Source organism: Parasteatoda tepidariorum, chromosome 5, assembly GCF_043381705.1.
Source record: "Parasteatoda tepidariorum isolate YZ-2023 chromosome 5, CAS_Ptep_4.0, whole genome shotgun sequence".
NCBI lineage: Eukaryota > Metazoa > Arthropoda > Arachnida > Araneae > Theridiidae > Parasteatoda > Parasteatoda tepidariorum.
Window position 1 is genome coordinate 52,678,806 of NC_092208.1, and position 20,463 is coordinate 52,699,268.

The window sequence follows — 20,463 nt, forward strand, 5'->3', positions numbered from 1 at the left end:
TTCAAAATTGATTGGCAACACCTGTGAAAAGGAAATTAACGAAGGGAATAACTTCAACTCTAATCAAAAGTGACATCTGTTGACCGGTTTGAAATGTAATGTTGTGATGATTTTGCTGCCGGTAAATAAATAATGTAATTATGTAAAACTCAATTTATAACTTAAGTTGTCAATTGTAGATTCTTAATCTATATTAGAAGATTAAATTGCATAACGACTGAAATTATTTATAAATAAAATACTGTGCAAATTATGTGATTTGTTTTTGTACAAATTATAGATTAGTTTATCATGGCAAGTTTAACAAAAAACAGACGTGCAACTTTAGAACGAATTGAAAAATTCATATCTCCTTTATATTTTACGGATATAAATCTTTATGGTCGACAGTATCCTCAAAAGACTAATCTCCCAACACTTTTGCACTTTGATTCTAATGGAAGAGTACCTTTTAAAGAAGCTATGGAAATTGGAAATTTTGCACCCACTAAAGTTGGAGCCTCATTCGGGCCTACTTGGACTACGCATTGGTTTAAGGTTTGTATTGTTTGTAGATTTGCAGTCCAGTTATATTACTTTTAAGAACATTTATTTATTTTTTGCTTTGCAGTCGTTTTTGATGCAAAATTGTTAAGAATTCTTAGTTCAAAACTTTGTCAACAGCTTTTTAAATTTTTTTTTAATGTTCAAAGCTTTGTTTGATGCAATTTAGCATGACAAGTTTAACAAAAAAGCTTAAGATTTGTAATGTTCATAACATATATTCATTTTATTTTTTAATGACAAACTATTACTTGATTATTTACTTTGTATTATTATTTGATAAGAATTGATTGTATTACTTCATACGTACCAATATAAAGTAACAAAATAGCGGAAAATTAGTTCTGTCATCATAACAAAATCTTATGTGCAACATGAAAATTTTTTCTACTTTCAGTTTTGTCTGTCTGAAAGGATTAAAAATTCTATGCTACTTTTATATTATTTATTTATGCTGTATTTTAAGGATATGATAAGGATTAAGAGCTTGGTTTCCTATAATGAATAATATTTTGCATGTATTTATTTGAAACGTATCAAAACTGCTGAAGATTCTAAATTTCCATGTAATAGAGAGTTTGCTAACAACACATCTTTGCATCAAAATTTTTTACTAGATACTATGCTTGACAGTATTACTTTTTTAATTGAAACTGAAAGTGTAGCCAACACATTTTTCAGAGAGATTAGTATGGAGGCATTTAAATTTTATGCAAGCATATTTTTGAAAATCTTGGTCCCCCCCCTTTCAACAATTATAAGCAAATCTCAACATATGGTACCATAGGTACATAAAAATGTCGAAACTCCCTTTAGATTCCACCTTAACTTTAATTGAAGTAAACTAATTTTAAGGTCAGATTCAAGTAAAAGATACAATTTAGCATAAACAAAATTTAAATTTTATTTTAAAAATTTAGTGTTTTTAATAAAATACATAAGTATTGATTATATCCTTTCTTCACTTGTAAGCAAAAATGATCATATCACAAACCTGCAATCCTCATTAGATGCTTACATAATATTTGAACTGCTCTAGTGGAAATATGACCAGCTGGTTTTTCAATTTAAATTAACTTTTATGCTTATTTTGTGCATTTAAAAGTAATAAAATAAAGTATGAGATATTTTATTATGAGGCATATTAATAAAATATGAGGTATTTTATTATGAGGCATATTAATAAAATATGAGGTATTTTATTATGAGCCATATTAATAAAAATATGAGGTATTTTAATTAAAAACTCCTGGAATATAGCAACAAAACATGTTACATTGCCCATTTCGTACTTCACACCGCTTTTTACGTAATTTCCTTCTGGTCCGTGACAATTACGCATGCTGATAATGTTAAATTATCCTAGATTTGACATTGTTCTTTTTAAGAAAATTCCACTTCATGTATTTTTCTGACAGATGATAGTAATTTTTTTTCTCTATAAACCTTGCACAAATTTTTCCTGAGTTTTTTTTTTTTAAAAAAAGATTTGTTTATTAGTTGTTTGTAGCTTTTCTGAAAATTTTTCCATTCTATTTTATTGCCCTTTTGTCTGTGAAAGGGTATTTCCCCCTTTAGTCAAAATCAAAAGTGTGAGATGGGAAAAGCAGTGACAGGGTGGATATAAGAAGTATGAGAGCTTTAAGTCTAAAGTTTGTGACTCAAATTTTTTCCAGCAAGCTTAAACCTTTGAATCTTGGAATTATCCTATCATTTATAGACTGTTACACTAAACTGGTTAGATAATCATTTCTTTTTCTTGCCGGTAACCTACAAGATGTTTCTAAATCGAAAAGAAATTAATTTGATTTCTACAGTGTTGGATAGTGTCAGCTTAAATGCATTACAAATGGATTTAATAAAACTTTTCTGGGTTAATTGCTTTTTGTTTTCTAAAAGGAATATTGGCCCTTTGGAATAAAATTGCAGTTTTTCCTCAAAAAATGACATGTATGACTGCAACACACATTTAATTACTTTTCAATTCCTTCATTATCTGATTTGATTCCTATTCTTATTGATAGCAATGAAAACATTGAAACTGAGTAAAAAATATCGTAGGATACATTTACAACTGATCAAATGTTTAAAATCGTAAAAACTCTGAAACATTTGTGAATGTAACAATTTGCAAACAATAGTAATTTTTAAAAGGGATACTGTTGAATTTGTATCTAAAAGCAAAAAAGCAAAGAAAAACCATGTAAAAATTGCAAATTTTATTTTCTCCTAAATATAAATTTTAAAAAGACATACTTAAAATTTTTTTTACTATGATTTTACGTTATCCTGCTTTGCACGGTTTTTAACGTTTGTCCAACATAAAACATAGAATCAGGGTTCCACTGCTATACATTTTTTATTATGTAGTGAAGTGCACTTAATCAAAATATTATATCTTACTGGTCAAGAGGTAAAAGTTATGGCATTCTTGCAAAAAAAAGTTAATGGAATTAATTGTGGAAAAGTAGTGTGTAGCCGAAAAGCTTCAGTACAATTTGACCTTCGGAATCATCACTTAAAGAATTAATTGTAAAACTTTTTGATTAAGAAAATAAATAGAATCATTCAACAAAACAATTAATAAACATTTTTAATCTAGCATTATTAGGGATTCTAGTAAAGGTTTATCTCTCTAAACTTCTCTGTAATTCTGCACCCTCAATATGTATTTTTACAACTTGTGCTAAGTTCTGCATGGTTGATTTTTTTTTAATATGTAGATTATAAAATAGGTATTTTTGAAAGATTAACTAAAAATCAATCACATCTACAATAAACCAAGTTAGAAGATATATCACTTTAAAATGTTTGAAGTTTTAATATTTTCTAATATTTTAATTGAATAAAACTAACCTAATTTTTAAAATTACTTTCCACCCTTTTTAGAAATTCTTGTTAATGGGAATTTTTTTAAAAATAAAATGTTTTCATTTCTGGCATATTGTACAGGTTCGAATTGATATTCCTGAGAGCTGGCTTGGGAAAGAAGTTCATCTAAGATGGCAAACTGGTTGTGAAAGCATGATTTGGACATCTGATGGAATTCCACTGCAAGGTCTCAATGGTATGCATTTTTAGTTTTTAAACTAGGTTATCAGAAAAATATTTCATCCAAAATTTTGTCTTTGATAGTCTCTGGATCCATGTATGTAAGTGATGCAAACCATTATGTACCTATTGAATTGCTTTAAAGTTTCGAGCTCATTCTATTTATTATAAAATAAAGTTTGATGAATGGTATTCAGTTAAAATTACTATGTATGGAATGATCAGCACTGTTAATATAAAAATGCAATTTTTTTTAAACATTTTTAACTAAATGTAAAAAATGCATTTTTTAAAAAAATTAAATTTCCTCTCTATAATTTTTTTCTGAACTATGATGGTTAAGTGGTCAAGGCACCTAGCTATCATAGAAAAGAACTAGTGTTAAATTCCCTATGGTGGCTTGAAGCTAACTCAGCTTCATATTGATGGGTACTAGCTTGTCTGAGAAGTAAAGGCGACCTGTGTGTGTGATATGTTGACTATGTTACCACAATCATGTTGTAGGTCACGAAATTTGGGAATCTTAACCTCCATGACCCTTCTGACCCACAAAGGGCTATAGTGGAATATTTGACTTTTTTTTGAAATATTTTTCTATATATTACGAAAAAAAAAATGGATTATTATGCTACAATTCATTTACAAAAAGTTTTTGGAAGAAATTTTTTATTTCAAATTCTTAAGCCATTTTCTTTTCATGTAACTAGCTTGTTTTGTACAGCCAGTTATTATTATTCAGTTTGAAACATAATTGTAAAAAATATTTTTTGATAACCTGAAGGATATTCAAATCTGCTTAGATATGAATAAAAAAAATGTTTTTTATAATAAAAGTTTCTATGTTATACAATTCAATGTATTCATGTATTTTTAATATTTTTATAGGCAAAGATAGACAAAGTTTTATAGTTTCCAAGCATGCAACTTTGGAAGATTTGAGACAAACCTTTTACATTGAAATGGCTTGCAATACTCTGCAAGGTGTTGGTGCACCTACAATGATATCACCTCCTGATAGGAAGAAGTACTTTACTTTAGAGTTAGCTGATATTGCCTGCTTTGATAGACAGGTAATTTATTTAATTCATTGACTTAAAATATTTTTTAAAGCTTCTGAAAGGATTTCATATTTATCAATCAGTTCTTTTCAGTAATTTTCAATGGCCATAAATCTTTCTAAATTCTGGTTCACATATTATGTCAACTGATTCTGCCAAATCTTATTTTCCTTACTTGAATCACTTTTACTTAATAAAATTTAGTTTAATTAATTTAAAATAAGCAATTTGTATGTATATTAAAACAGAATTTCATGAAACTGAAAGTTTTTATTGGTATTTTGTGTAGTATTAAAAAAAAAGAATGAATTTTTTTTGTTTTATGGCATCTAACATAGTTTTTCCTTATATATTTTTCTTTTTTTAAATTTATGCACATTTATTTAATTTAAGGAAAAAGAAAGTGCTAGATATTCTTTATTTGCAGTATTAGATATTCAATGTTATATCTTCTCAAAAATTATCTCTTTATTTATATCTGTTTCTCTACATATATATTATATTATTTTTAATTGAATAAACTGTGATTATTCGTCCCAATAATTGGATACTGTTAATTGAAAAATGTTTTTAATTAGGTTTATGATCTTGTCATGGATTTTGAAATCCTCTATGGTATTGCAAAGCATTTGTCTGAGAATTCAACTCGAAGTTATGATGCACTTTATGCAGCTAATGAAATGATCAATATGATTCAACTGGCAGATTAGTAAGTGCATATTTATATTTCTTTTTACTTTATTTTCTTTATCATTAAGATTATTTTCTTTATTTGATTTTCTTTATGGATTAAGATTATAATTTTTGATACTTTTTTCAGTTCACGAGATAGTTATGCAAGTGCCAAAGAATTGAGTACTAAGTTTTTCTCTCAGTTCAATGGAGAAAGCCAGCATAAAATAATTGCCATTGGAAACTGTCATATAGACTGTGCTTGGCTCTGGCCGTATGAAGAAACTGTTAGGAAGTGTGCCAGGAGCTGGTCTACTACAGTTCAATTAATGGAAAGGTATCCATCATTTAGATTTGCTTGTTCTCAGGTAAGATTTGTTGTTAAAGTATTTTTATAAAATGTGTATTTTTAATGCTATAAATTGATTATTATATCAATTTGTATTTTTTTTATCATTTTACTTTATTAATTTTTTATTCAACACATTCAATTTAGTGCATTAGCTAATTATTTTGCATAGCATCAGTTATTATTTATAATAAGTGTTAATATGGGCTATCTATTACAGGGGTTGATCTTGGTGGAAATTAGGGCCTTTTTGTGGCTCTTTCACAAAATTCAAATTCTAAAAAGACTCTCTCTCAAAATTTTAATTTATGAAAACCATCTAATACTAACTATACTTGTGATACTAATTTGTGAAAATGGCCACAATTATATTTCCATTTAGTTATGATTCAATTAGTTTTAACTTATAGAAATTAACAAATGAAATTGTTCAAGAACTTAAGAATGATTTAGAGCTTAAACTAAACTTATTGTTAACCAATCATTTCCATGTCAGCCAATTATTTTGGTCATGTCAACCAATTATCTTTAGAATTAACATAAAAAAAAAACAGAAAATTTGAAAAAAAAACAGATAAATTAATTAATACAAATAATTAATTTGAAAATGTGGAGTCTGTTTTTAATAGATTGCTCATTACAAAAATAATAATTATGAAACATGTAAATTATTTATTTTTAACGAGAAGGGTTTCCATTTTAATTCCACCAATATTCATACTTTAGATGGCATGTAATGTCATGTTTTTCTCCCCGTCTCTTTCATGTTTTTGAAAATTTGTCCAATGTTACATTTTGCAATTTTATTTTAACTGTTGCAGTTGTTCATTAATTGTATTTCATTGTGGTGTTCATTGTGTGTATGTAAACTGCAAAACTTTATAAATTATTTAATTTTTTGATTTTTTTTTATAATGGACTCCAATCACTTTTCTATTGTTACCTATTATTAAAATTTTGGAAGCATTTTTCTAAATAGTTAAATTAATAATTGAAATAAGATCACTGTGAAAATTGTTACCAGTTAATTGTGAGAAACCAGTTTAATTTTTAGTGCTGAATTTACCATTTTTGCATGTATATTTTTTATTTATATAAGTTTAATTTTTTTTAATAACACTTTAAGAATTGAAATTGGTGTATTCTAATATAGTTTAGCATAACATCATATATAAATAATATGAATACTGAAATTACCTATGTATAGAAAGCATAAAAAATGTTCTAGTACTTGTTGAATAATAAGAAACTTTTCTCCATTTGGTTTTCAACATTTAAAAATTATTTATCTTTTTGCAAGTTTCTTAGTATTCAATGATTGATTTACATTAAATGTCATTAATTTGCAAAAATATTTTAAAACTTACTAGTAAATGATATTGTAAAACTTATATGACTGACTGTGATATAATCCTAAAATCACTTTTTAAGCTCCTCTTTATATTGGTTTTGAATTGTAACCTCAGTTTTTTTTTATTTCATGTTTATGATGTTTCTTACTGCTTTGATTTTTTTAAAAATTTTTTTGTCTGTTTGATGGTTATTTTATTTCATTTTTTTTTGTAGGCTCAACAATTTATGTGGGTAAAAGAAAACTATCCAGCTTTGTATGAAAAAGTGAAATATTTTGTCGCCAAGGGGCAATTTATACCTGTTGGTGGTACTTGGGTTGAAATGGATGGAAATTTACCAGGGTACATATTTCTTTTTTTATTTTAGTGAACACATTGAAAATGTAAAATTTTAAATTGCTTGATATAGGACTTGATTTTCTGATATATCATTCTATTCTTTACTTTGAACTTTTCTTAATCTTAATTAATCTGAAAAAAAGCATGCATATCTTTATCTATGGTATTATTAGTAGACATTTCAAAGTATTTCATATCAATGCGTCTACTGTACAGAGATACAAATTTATGCAATAGTGGACTTATGAATTTTATTTATATCTTATTTAAGCTGAAAAAATTAAGGCAACCAAGTTTATTGATTGAAGGGTTAAGCATACTATACAATAGAGAGCAAATTAATTCAATAGTAGGTGAAAATGGAATAAGACTGGGTAACTAAGAAACTGCCAGATGTAATCAAGATATTTCAAGATATTCATTGTTTAGTTAGTGGGATCTTTTTTATTGAAGATATTTAATTGTAAATGTATTAATATTGAAATAAATTTTTAAAATTTCAAATGTGCATTCTAAACCAAAAATACATAATACAGTGAAACCTCGATTTTACGTCCCCCGAATTTACGTTTTTTTCATCAGGACCCAGTTTTTCCGTATACCTCCAATGTTAATTTTACCCGGATTGTAAGTTTTTAATTTACGGAATTTCCCGCATTTTACATTTTTTGTAGAAATAAAAAAAATAAAAAAATGTTTTAATAAGCAATATTTTTTCTATGTTTGCTTTTTTAAAGCTCATCCACGTTGTTGAAAGTAAATCTATGAAAGCAGAAACGCATTCCACAGACTACCGTTTTCTAGAACTTTAGTCCTCTCTCCCCCTTCCTTTGTTGAACACCTGCTGCCTGTCTCGGACAAGGCAGCGGGCGAAGAAACAAAAGTACAGAAACAACACATTTCATTGGTGCAGGAATGAGACAGATAGGAGAAGAGACACTCCAGTTACCAATCAGATGAAGTGACTTATTTTCTTCCTTGGAAAGCAAAGGGGATCTTTACGTTTCTACAGCTTTTCAGACTCTGTTTTTGTTTAGCACAAGGTGGTCGCATTTCAAACCATTTCGTACGAAAATGGTGAGCAAAAAACGCAAAAACTTTTCTGCTGCTGAGAAAGCCGAAATTGTTAAGCAGTTTAATGAATTTCATGGAACAAAAGTAGCATTCGCTCAATTGCAAGGAATTCCCGTAACAACCCTGCAATCCATAGTACAAAAAAAAGAATGCATTGATAAAAACTTTGAAAAAGTCGGTGAAAAAAATGCCAAGAAACTGAGAACAATGAAAAAATCCCCGTACGACGAGATGGAAGGGATTTTAGTAAAATGGTTTAAAGAGGCTCGTGACGCTAATGTACCTGTAAATGGCACCATATTAAGAGAAAAAGCTCTAGAAATCGCCGATAGACTTGGTTTAAAAGACTTCACAGCTTCCAATGGCTGGATTGACCAGATGAAAAAAAGACATAATCTTGTGTATAGATCGCTCTCCGGAGAATCATCAAGCGTGGATGAAGCTACAATAGAAGAATGGAAGAAAAATTTACCAAATTTGACCAAAGGATACAAGCCAAAGGACGTATTCAATGCGGACGAGACCAGACTTTTCTTTAACCTTCTGCCGGATAAAAGTTACGTTTCTAAGGGAGATTCCTGCCACGGAGGGAAGATGTCAAAATTGCGTCTTACGGTTTTACTATGCTGTAATTCTGATGGATGTGAGAAGGTGACTCCACTCGTTGTTGGAAAATCACGCAAACCACGATGCTTTAAAAACGTGAGAAGTTTCCCAACAAATTACGAAGCAAACAAAAAAGCGTGGATAACAAAAGCCCTTTTCGAAGACTTTTTGAAGAAACTGAATAAAAAGATGAAATTTCAGAACCGCAAAATAATTTTGTTCATCGATCAATGCAGTGCACATCCGGATTTGCAGCTATCTAACGTTCGTGTTGAGTTTTTTCCTGCAAACTGTACAAGCAAATTACAGCCTTGTGATCTCGGCATTATTCGATCATTTAAGGTTTTTTACAGAAAGCAACTTGTCCGGAAAGCTGTAGCTGAACTAGAGAACGGAAACCTAAATGTCGCCTGCAAACTAAAGTTAAGTGTTCTGGAGGCTATGCATTTTATTTCTGCTGCTTGGAGAAGCGTTACACAAAAGTGCATTTCCCACTGTTTTGAAGAAAGCGGAATCGTAGCTTCTAATGAACCGTTAACAGATGCAGGATTAGATAGACTAGACTCGGAGAATGACAATGAAACAGTTAGCTATGACTTCGACGAGTACATCCGAGAAAACTTAGCAACATGCGAAGCTGAGAGAACCACTGCTCCATCCGTGGACGATGTTATGGACTTTTCATCCGCCGATGAAGATGAACAAGAAGAAACAGAAGCACAGCCCGTTCCTTCTTTCAACACAGCATTGAGAAGTTTGCTAATAGTGAAAGACTATTTTCTATCATACAAAGACCAGGAAAAAAATTTGCAAAAGATTTCAGTCCTGGAAGATGAGGCATTTACTTTGAACTCAATGTCTAAAAAACAATCTACTATTGCGCACTATTTTGCACCTAAATTACATGATTCTTAACAAAAATTGTAAAAGTGATCTTGAACTGGTATGTTTTTTTCTTTAAATACTAATATTCTTTTCGTAAAATATAGATTTTAAAAGTACCTTTTGAAAGAGTCATCTTTACTACCTTTAGTTTGTTTTATTTTCCCATTATTATTATGATTTTTTGCTATCTAAGTATTTCCCGTATTTTACGTTTTCCCGGATTTTACGTTTTTTTTACCCAGTCCCCTGAGAAACGTAAAATCGGGGTTTCACTGTATAAAAATATATTGTTTATTGTATAAAATTCTAAATCTGAATATTTCATGTTACCAAAGTCTTTTCCTAAATATCAAGACATCTTCTTTTTCTTAATATTCATGTATTTTTCTAAAATTTTCTTTTCTCATATAAAATGTAAAAAAAAAAAAATTCTTTCAGAGGGGAATCTTTTATTCGCCAATTTCTGTATGGACAAAGATTTTTCCAGCAAGAATTTTGTAAAAGATGCAAGGAGTTTTGGTTGCCAGACACTTTTGGTTATTCTGCTCAGTTACCACAAATTATGAAGTAAGAATATTTTTATTTTTTAGGTTGTTAAATAATTAAAACTTCATTTATCCATATAAATAATCTCTTTATATTTGCCAAAAACCTCAAAGATGGAAATATGGCCAATTTGAACTTAGAAAGTGAAGTTTCTTCATTTTCATCCCATGATAATTTATCTCACATAGTTGTTGTGTTTAAAGCTTGAATCAAATCAAGTCATAAATTAGTATACGATGAGTGTGGGGAAGTGAAGAACTCAATTTTTCCCTGCTTTCGAATTGCATGCAGTGGCATGTGCAAGTTGTTCAATTTAATTAAACTGAGCGAAATTTTTCACTCATCAACTTTTTGGACAGGTTTTTGGTGACCGACCGTAGAGATAAATTATCTAAATAAGTTTTATTACTTTCTTTGCCTTCTTTAATACTCCAGTTTTTATAGCTTAATATATTTTATATTTTATAATTTCACTAAAGGCTACAATGCTTGTTTGCATATTGCTTGCTGACAATGTAAATTATTTTATTGCACCCAGACTTGAAATTTAATCAAATTGAGAAACAGTGCTCATCTTCAGATTTTAAAGTAATTTGTTGAAAAAAAAAATCATACTCCTGTAATTAGGTTTTGCAAAACTGAATTGCAAAGAACTTTTACTTTGACTTGAAGTAACTAACACCAAAATTTTCTGAAACACTGATGGGGGCTGTAAATATTTGTTAATAATGAGGATAATTTTGTAATCTAATTATTTATATTATGAAAAATATTAAAATTAGCATCTTTTAAATGATTATTTTCTGAAATTTTTCATTTTGTTTGTAAAATGATTGGTTTTTGATGCTTTATTAAGGTTTATTTACTGTCTTTTTTTCAAACCTTATTGTTCTTTGTTTTCCAAGAGTATTGTGCTTCATTTTGTTGTGCATATCTAATTAAAATGTTAATTTATCGCCTGCATTTAAGTTTTAGCTCGCAAAAAAAGAATTAATTTAAGTATCGTTTCATTTCAGTTCATAAGGCATAAATGTTTGTTCGGTCTTACCATTGTTTTCAGAATTGTTTTTTAATGTTGGTTGTTCTATGTCTAAATTTTTATTCTTTAGATTATGTGGAGTTGAAAGATTCCTTACTACTAAACTTAGTTGGAGTTTGGTGAATACATTTCCTCATGACAACTTTCTTTGGGAGGGAATTGATGGTTCAAGTGTATTAGTTCACTTTCCTCCAGCCAAATGCTATGAATCTACAGTTTCTGTTGAAGATGTAAGCTTGCTATTAATTTTTAATTAAAATATTTTCCTAACATTTATTTCTATTAATGCTTACCTTTATCCTTTTTGATTTATCCAAATTTGATTTAGTTTTTTTTTCTTCAAACGATGGTTAAGTCCTTAACCCCTCCAAAAAAAGAACAAATATAATTATCTTTTGACTCTCTTACTTTTGGTTTGCTTCATTGACATTGTCTTATAATTTTACATTCTTTATTCATTGCTATTTCTGCACTTAATGATGTAGAATTAATTATTTCATTTAATAATACTGCAAATATGATTAATAATTCAAAAACTTGTATAGGGGATCATTAGTTCAATTTTTATAATTTTAAGCACATAATAATGGTAATAAAAAAATTATTCTTCATATTATGCAGCTTCTTACAAAATATGTTTTAATTTTTTAGTGGAAATTATTATAGTTAGTTAGCACTTTTCCCATTTTGTTTAGTGTATTTCTGCTTTGTTTCCTTACAATTTTCAGGTATTATAATTTTGAAATTTCTTTCAATCAACTTTGTTAAAATAATTTAAATTTTGCTTTTTGATTTGTAGTTTATTTGTCCAAATTTGATTTAGTTTAGATTAGTAATTTGATTACCGAAAAAAAAAGAGCAAATGTAGTTATTTTTGACGATTTTTCATTTGTTTTGTTTTACTGACCTCTTCTTATAATTTTACATTCTTTATTCATTGTTATTTCTGAACTAATTTAAATGTAGAATTAATCTTTTTTATTTTATGATATTGTAAATATGATTAATAATTCGAAAACTTGTATAGGGGAATATAAATTCAATTTTTATAATTTTAAGCATGTAATAATGGTGTTAAAAGAATTATTCTTCATATTAAGCAGCTTGTAATTTTCTTGTAAAGTGTTTTTTAATTTTGAAATTATTATAGTTAGTTTTCGTCTTTTTTTCCTATTTTGTTACCTGCATTTTTGCTTTGTTTCCTTACAGTTTTCAGGTATTATAATTTTGAAATTTCTTTCAATCAACTTTGTTAAAATAAGTTATTAATAATGAGTTAGTTAAGGTATATCATTAAAAGCATGCATTTGACAATATTTTATTGTTATTAAAACTTGCAGGTTGTGAAACTTATTAATAATCTTCAAGACAAAGGTCGGGTGTCATGTAGTATGATGTTGTATGGACATGGAGATGGTGGAGGTGGACCTACTGAAGAAATGTTAGAGAGAATTAAAAGATTGAATAATGTTGATGGTTTGCCATTGTGAGTAAAGTAATTTTTTTAATTAATGTTGCTTTAATTTTACATCCTCAAATTTGTTCTTTTTTTCTTCCTATTATTCAGCTATATATTTAACTATATAAATGTTGCAACTATAAAATTTTTTTGGCAAAATTGGATGTGTAATTTTTGTGAAATTAAAAATGAGACCCACATTGATTATTGCTACCCTTTTTCCCACATATTTCCACATTTAATATTTATTTCAATTTTAATGAAAATTGCATCATTATTTTGATTAATGTGCAGATTTTCATTAAATTATACATAAATTTAAGAAAGAAATAATGTTTGAACTGAATTTATTGTTTAATTTTAAAGGAATATCTTTTTATTTTAAATAGGTTTTTATTTTGAAGTACATAGTAGTTTTTTGGTCATCAATTGTGTTTTGACATAGTTCTTAGTTTTTTTGTTAAAGTTTTTGATTCAAGTGATTGAAGCTCATCAAATTTTATACAATTCATGACTTAAAAATATTTTGTAAAAACTGGTAATTTCTCATATTTTACCTTTCTTTGATTTTAGAATTGTTTTCATAATTTTTTTTTTTTTTACAGTTACGAATATAGCCTAAATAAAAATAAATTCAATTTTTAAATGTTAAATGTAAATATTCTACTAATTTTATTAAATGACTCTTTATAATTCTAATTTCAATGTTTTGATTTCTCTGGAAATTTTTTCTGGAAAAATTAGAAAGGCTTATTTTATCAATGAAATATATTGTGAAATCTATAGCAATGTTTCAGATGTTGTTATTAGTATTTTAGTAGTAGTTATAGTAAGTAATGAAATTTTTATGAAGCTGTGTTTTTAAGATTATTTTAGGATTTATTTTTAAATAGGGTGTCCCAAAAGCACTTCAACAAAAGTTTTTAACTTTATTACACAAAAAATAATTAAATTCTAAATAATTAAAAAAGAGTTTGATTTTAGGAAGTGATATATTTAAGCTGTTTTGGCATGCCAAACTTCCGCTGCAATTCACAGCTTAAGGTTCCTTTTGAAACTTTCCGTTATGGGCTTAGATCTTCTGATACAATTCTTCTTATTTGCATCGCAAGGGTTACTTTAGGAAACGCAAGCTTTTGTGGTGTTGAACAATGTTCTTGGTTTACAATATTGATTTATTTTCCTGATGTGTTGTGTCCAGAAAATGAGTTTTGCACCATGCTTGCATCTAATGGCAGGTACATATATAATACCTAACGTCAGGTACTAGAGAAGATTTGATAAAACAAAATAATTTGGATATTTTTTATTAATTTGTTCTAGAGTGTACCCCTTAAATTTTTTAAAAGTTTCTTTTGCACTTTTTTTTAAAGTACTAAACATTTTTTTTTATTAATTTGGTGTAATTTGAAACTAATTGGAAATATTTAATTATTTAAAGGGTACAACATGGCACACCAGACCAATTTTATTCTATAGTTGAAGAAAAGCATAAGAATCAGTTATGCAAATGGTCAGGGGAACTTTACTTAGAGCTTCATAATGCTACATACACGTCACAAGCCAAAATGAAATTTTTGAATAGACAGTGTGAAATTCTCCTTAGAGACACTGAACTTTTACATAGTGTTTTATTAGCAGCTTGTAGGGATGAAGATAAAAAGGCCTACCCAGAACTAGAATTAGAAAGACTATGGAAAATTATGCTTCTTAATCAATTTCATGATGTTTTGCCTGGTTCATCCATTGAAGATGTCCATAAGGAAGCAGCATTTTATTACAAAGAAGTGTTGAAAGGTGCTTCAGGGTTAATGGATACTGCTGTCCGTAGGTTGTTTGGTAAGTGTATTTATGTCATGTTTTTTTATGCAGTCTTTATAAAGAATACTAGATTAAAATGACCTATTCATGCAAACAAGTTTGAATAAAAATGATATCAGCTTGATTATTTATCCTAGTGAAGAAATGGTTATTTTTGTGCTGTATATGAATAAAGCTAAGCAAAATGAAAAAAATAATAATAATGCAACGTAAACGGATAAAGCTGTAGTTTTGGTTTGTGTTTGTATAATAATGAAGTTTTTTCTTTATTATACAAGCACAAGTAGTTCTTTATTGTGCAACAACAGTAGTTTTTTATTATACAACACTTTATTATACAACAACATAACTGAACACTTTAGTGTTCAACTATGACAAAAAGTTTTCCCTTATAGAACCAAAACTATGGCATTGTATGCTTTACTTCATTCAGATATATTTATTCAATAGATTCAGATATTCAATAGATTTATTTAGCATAAAAAGTTGTAATTTAAGTTTCTTTAGCATAAACTTACATTAAATCAAAAGAATAAGTACACAAAATAATTTTCAATGAATGGATTGAAAAAAAATTGGTTTAAACATTCAAAACTTAAAAAAATTTAGTGTTTTTCCTGAAAATTCCTTGATTGAAGTAATTTTTCTGCTTGAAATTTTTTTAAGTTTTAAACATGATGTTTTATATTAAGCCTTTTGACTATCATACATATGAACGAATTAGGAGAATTTTTGCTGCTTGAAATACAATTTCAATATGAGTCATCACTAGCATAACCTTAGACAACAAAAGGGACATAAGGGGAATTGCATTGTATTCTTAGATTCCAGAAGATCTGGCTATGGTTAAAACATAGCACATCATAAATACCAATTCTTCTACCAATCTCATCACTCGTGTGTCTTTGTGAATGATTAGATAAGATTACTTTTTCCGGTATTTTCTATTTGTGATTGGCAAGATTTTAAGTTTACTTTTTAAAAAAAATAATTTCCAATAGGTGTACCAGAAGGTAGAGGCGAAGAGGAAGAACTTGTGGTTGTGAATGTTTTGTCGTGGCAAAGGACAGAACTTATTAGAGTGCCTTGGTATAAGGATGAAATATCTAGACGCATGTGGATAGAAGGTGTCGGTAAAGCTATGCAAAACATCAGCAATGAGTCTGGTGGGGGCACTCTAGTTCCTGTTGTTGTAGTTCCTATGGGTTATCAACTACTTCGTGGTCTCTCTGCTGTTAAAGCCCCTGTTTTTATAGGTTTGATATTTTTTGTCAAAATTATTTTATAGGAATGTTTCTATTTATACAATTTGCAATGAATTATGCAAAAATCTGAGAAAGAATTGAGATATTGTCTCAAACAAAATTGCTTGAATCTCATTTTGACCATTTCTTAATATGCCCAGAAATGTTTTTCGTCCCTTTAAGTACACTAAACATTGAAATTAAGCATATGTTTTAAGAAATAATTGAGTCATAATTTGACTATAAAATGAAAAAATTTGAATTCTGCTTATTTAAAGTACAAATTTACCACTTTCCTCGAACATTTAAACAAAGGCAACTTTTATCTGAAATTTTTTATAAAATTACGGTACATCAATAATTTTAAAGTGTGAGATCTGAGCTATTTTTCATTTTATTTTGTTTTAAGTTATATACCAACTACATTTATATAGAGCCTTACTAGTGTATATTTTCACTTTTTTGACGTAATTACGTTTACTTCAAATTAGCAAGCATTCTATGCAAATACGCTCTAAAACTGACAAATCTGTAAGGGCCAAATAGATTTCGACACTCTATTTTCAGTAAACTACTGAATCATTTTTTGTTTTTATAAATGCTTGTAGGTGTAACATAATGGTTTAATTTCTTTTGTTGTTGGTAAATTAGAGCAAAATATGCGACAGGTTGTAGCACATGAGATGTTTACAATAATTTTTTTTTCTGTTTTTTATTCTCTCTATTTAATATTTTTTTTGTCCATTTTTATTTTATATACTACCACTGTTAATTAATGCCTGTTTTTTTTGTAATTTTTATTGCTGCTTTTTACAATTACATATTAATATCCTTCCCTTTAACAAAGTTAAGAAATGAAGTACTATGCATATTAAAATGCTTGCTGTGGATGCATCATGTTTGTTTTATTACACTTAGTTTATTTTTCCGTTTTTTTAAAGTTTTACTTCCCTAGGATATTCTTACTTCTATTTGTTTTATGCATTTCTTTATTTACATACATATTGTAGATGTAGATTGAAAATATTATTTATGATTTGCTGAAAGTTTTGAGCCAGTTGGTTTGAATAACTATACATCAAAATTTTTTTTTTATATCCTTATATTGTATTTCCTTACTGAACTCATTTGATTTAAAACTAAAATATTTTGCAATGAAATAATATTCAAATTTCATAAAATAATCGCTAAAATTTTATCATATTAAATTTGTGCTACTGTGTGATAGTTTCTACAGTTAATTTATTTAAAAAAAAAATAGATTGATTTTTATTTTGGATTTTAGTAAGTTTTTTATTTTTTGATGAAGAACTGTAACATTCTAGAGTCAGCATTTTAAGTTTTTTCAGCTTTTTTGATGCACAAATGTAATAAAGAATATTATTTTTTGGCTACAAGAAAAAGTATGAAGTCTTTTAATTAAATATTAAGCAATGCACAGTCTATTTTAAAATGTTATTTCCCATCAATTCATCTCAAACTTTTTGTTTTTCTTAGTGTATACACTTTTAATTAAGTGTAAATAATAATATTGAAATATTGCAAAAAATTGAATCTCCTAGTTCTTTCTTGTTAAAATAAATAAAAACAATATATTCTATAATGTTTCAGAACCTAGAAAAGATGGCAGCTATTTTTTGAAAAATCAGTTCTTAGAAGCAATTATTAATGCAGAAGGATGTGTTTCTTCTCTTATATTATCAGAGTGTCGCAAAGAAGCAATTGCTGCAGGCTGTGTGGGCAATAGATTTGTCTTATTTGATGATATTCCTCTTTATTGGGATGCATGGGATGTAATGGATTATCATGTTGAAACTGAAAGGAATGCCATAAGAGAGGTACTCTGTTATATTGATTAAATGTGCTGTTACTAATTTTTTTAAAATAGGTAATGTCACAATTTCCTGTTTATAATCTACGGATCACCTACTAAAAAACATAACAATCTTCACTGTGGATAATCCAATGAAGTTATTTTTATTGAGAATAGAGAAACAAATTATGTATGGGGAATTAACATAATATTATGATTTGCACTTAATATTATATGCATAATATATATTAATATATATAGAGATTGTATATGCACTTAATATTATATCTGCACTTAATATTATAATTTGATGCAGCTTATGAATTTAGTTGTACTATGCCCGTTTCCAAGAGAAAATTTAAGAATTCCACTGCAACCAAGGCAACACATATCATGGTTCTATGGAGAAAGATATTAGTAAGTCAATGGGTTAAATAATGTAACCTGTGTTAAATAATCTCTAAAATTAAATATACTGCTATAACAGAACTGATTGGTTACAAAACTAACGTGTATTAAGTCCAAAATTAAGTTTAGTATCCTAGAAAATATAAAAATTAAAACCCAGAATATTTATCATTTCGAATAGAATTAGGCGACTAGGGGCGATATAATGATAAGCTACAGATTGAAACTGTTTAAGGGAGTGTTTCTGGTGAAAAAAAATCTTTCATGCTTTGGTGTATTGCTCTGTTTTCTAGTGTAAACTCCATAAGTTAGTAAATTTCTGGTCTGAAAACAATTCTAAGAACATAGTTTGAAGAAAAACTGTCACCTTATTACATGGCTCATCATTTTATGGTCTTAAACCTTTCAATTATATAAATAGTGTGAAAGAGGGCAGCTTTTTCATGCATTTTTCTTAAAAACAAAGTGGTTGAAAAAGTAAAATGAAAATTGTTTTTTGTTTTGAAACTGTAAACACTTACTTACTCTTGGAAAACTATTCAACATATCAATCAGACTTTTTTTAAAATAAGCCTTTTTTTTTAAAAAAATATCTAGTTACATCAATTTATTTATAAGTGGTAAAACAGTGCATATTTCCCATTTTTTTAATACTAACAAGAAAATATTACAATGTTAAAGGGTTATTTATACTAAAATAAAATTGTTGATTAAAATGACAGAATAAATTTTTATAATCTTCTCAGTTACCTGGCAATGAAAAGGAGTTTGATAAAATTATGCTATTTGACAAAATTTCCCTTTAACATTGTAAAGTGTTTTCATGTCAAGTAATTTCTGCAATTTTTATTTTAAGTATTGTTCGATTTCATTGACAGATTTTGCATACGCACAAACAGTTCAATTATTGAAGTCTGTAATGAATGTTATGAAAAGTTTTAAATGTCAAAAAGTTCGTAAAAGAAGAAAAAAAAATTAAGTAAATTCTTTTTTAATTATTTTTTTTTCTCTTTTCAGCATCAGTTTATGTGTTAGTATTTTATGTGTTAGATTTCCTCGGAATTTCTTTTCTATGTTTTATTTATTTTTAAAAATTATCTGCATTGATTTAGTGATTGTTTGATTATCTTTGAAATAATTTTAAAATAACCGTTTTTTATTTAAAGGTTGTAGAACCCCTTAAAATAATTGAACAAGGTCCTTTAAGAGCTTCCCTTTCTTTTCGTGTCAAGATTGGCAATAATAGTGAAATGAAGCAAAAGATATCAATTGATGCTGTTCATCCTTACTTGCTGTTTGAAAGCACAATTGTTTGGGAAGAAAATCATAAGTTTCTAAAGGTATGGTTTATTATATTTTCTCTTATGTTAAAGCATCACCTTCTAGATTACCCTCACATTTTTTATTTATAATTTGTTGCAACATGTTAATTTTTTTGTTGTACAATTTATTGATTTTTAATTTGCTGTTGTTGAGGATGTTTTAAATTCATGCAAGAAATAATTTCAACAGAAAATGTCCTGGTTTTTAATTAAAAATGTTAAAATTTATAGTAGCATATCAGATAATGAGATTGTGTATACTGTATCTTACATTTTTTCTCTAAATTTTAAACAAATGTTTTGCTCAAATGAAGCTGCATTTTGTATAACACTTAATATTTCCTGCTACAAAGCATGTGTGATCATGTTCTTATTGGCATGACTTTTAAAAATAATATAAATAAACTAGTGGGTTGCGCCCCTTGCTCGCTAACACTCGCCAACCCCCGAAAATTGCTACCCAATCTTATAAGGTTTGCTCCGCAAACCAAGCTCGCTTCACTCGCTAACAACTTAGGTACATTGCAAGTACACAAAATTCTAAGAATTCAAAACAATCATTCAAATCCATATAACAACTTTTTTTTAAAAAACAAAATTACATCTTTTTATCAAATACTAAGTCATTAAAATAAATTTGAATTCAAATAAATGACATGTAATTCATTAAACCTATTAGAAATGTGCTATAGTATAAAATCTTAAAGCGTAACAGCGCGACTGAGACTCATTTTTCAATGAATAACTAATAACAATAATAAAGCAAATAAATTCGTGATATAAATCAAAAATCGTCAAATAAATTCGTGAAAAAAAGCGCTTTCGACAAAATACTAAAATAGAGATCTATCGACAAAGACTACTCACTTCTGCCTAGCTTAA

General features: G+C 27.8%; 1 protein-coding gene across 1 annotated transcript in view; it reads left to right on the forward strand.

The window, feature by feature from the left end:
- Positions 1–61: 61 nt before the first annotated feature.
- Positions 62–20,463, forward strand: part of LOC107449137 (alpha-mannosidase 2C1) — a 27,659-nt gene continuing 7,257 nt past the window's right edge. The window contains exons 1-13 of the mRNA XM_016064579.3: positions 62–537; positions 3,496–3,610; positions 4,480–4,664; positions 5,231–5,361; positions 5,473–5,692; positions 7,240–7,367; positions 10,368–10,496; positions 11,585–11,744; positions 12,855–13,000; positions 14,415–14,812; positions 15,796–16,050; positions 17,650–17,876; positions 19,426–19,599. Coding sequence (XP_015920065.1) covers positions 292–537; positions 3,496–3,610; positions 4,480–4,664; positions 5,231–5,361; positions 5,473–5,692; positions 7,240–7,367; positions 10,368–10,496; positions 11,585–11,744; positions 12,855–13,000; positions 14,415–14,812; positions 15,796–16,050; positions 17,650–17,876; positions 19,426–19,599 — 2,514 coding nt within the window. The 5' untranslated portion in view covers positions 62–291. The remainder of the gene's footprint in view (positions 538–3,495; positions 3,611–4,479; positions 4,665–5,230; positions 5,362–5,472; positions 5,693–7,239; positions 7,368–10,367; positions 10,497–11,584; positions 11,745–12,854; positions 13,001–14,414; positions 14,813–15,795; positions 16,051–17,649; positions 17,877–19,425; positions 19,600–20,463) is intronic.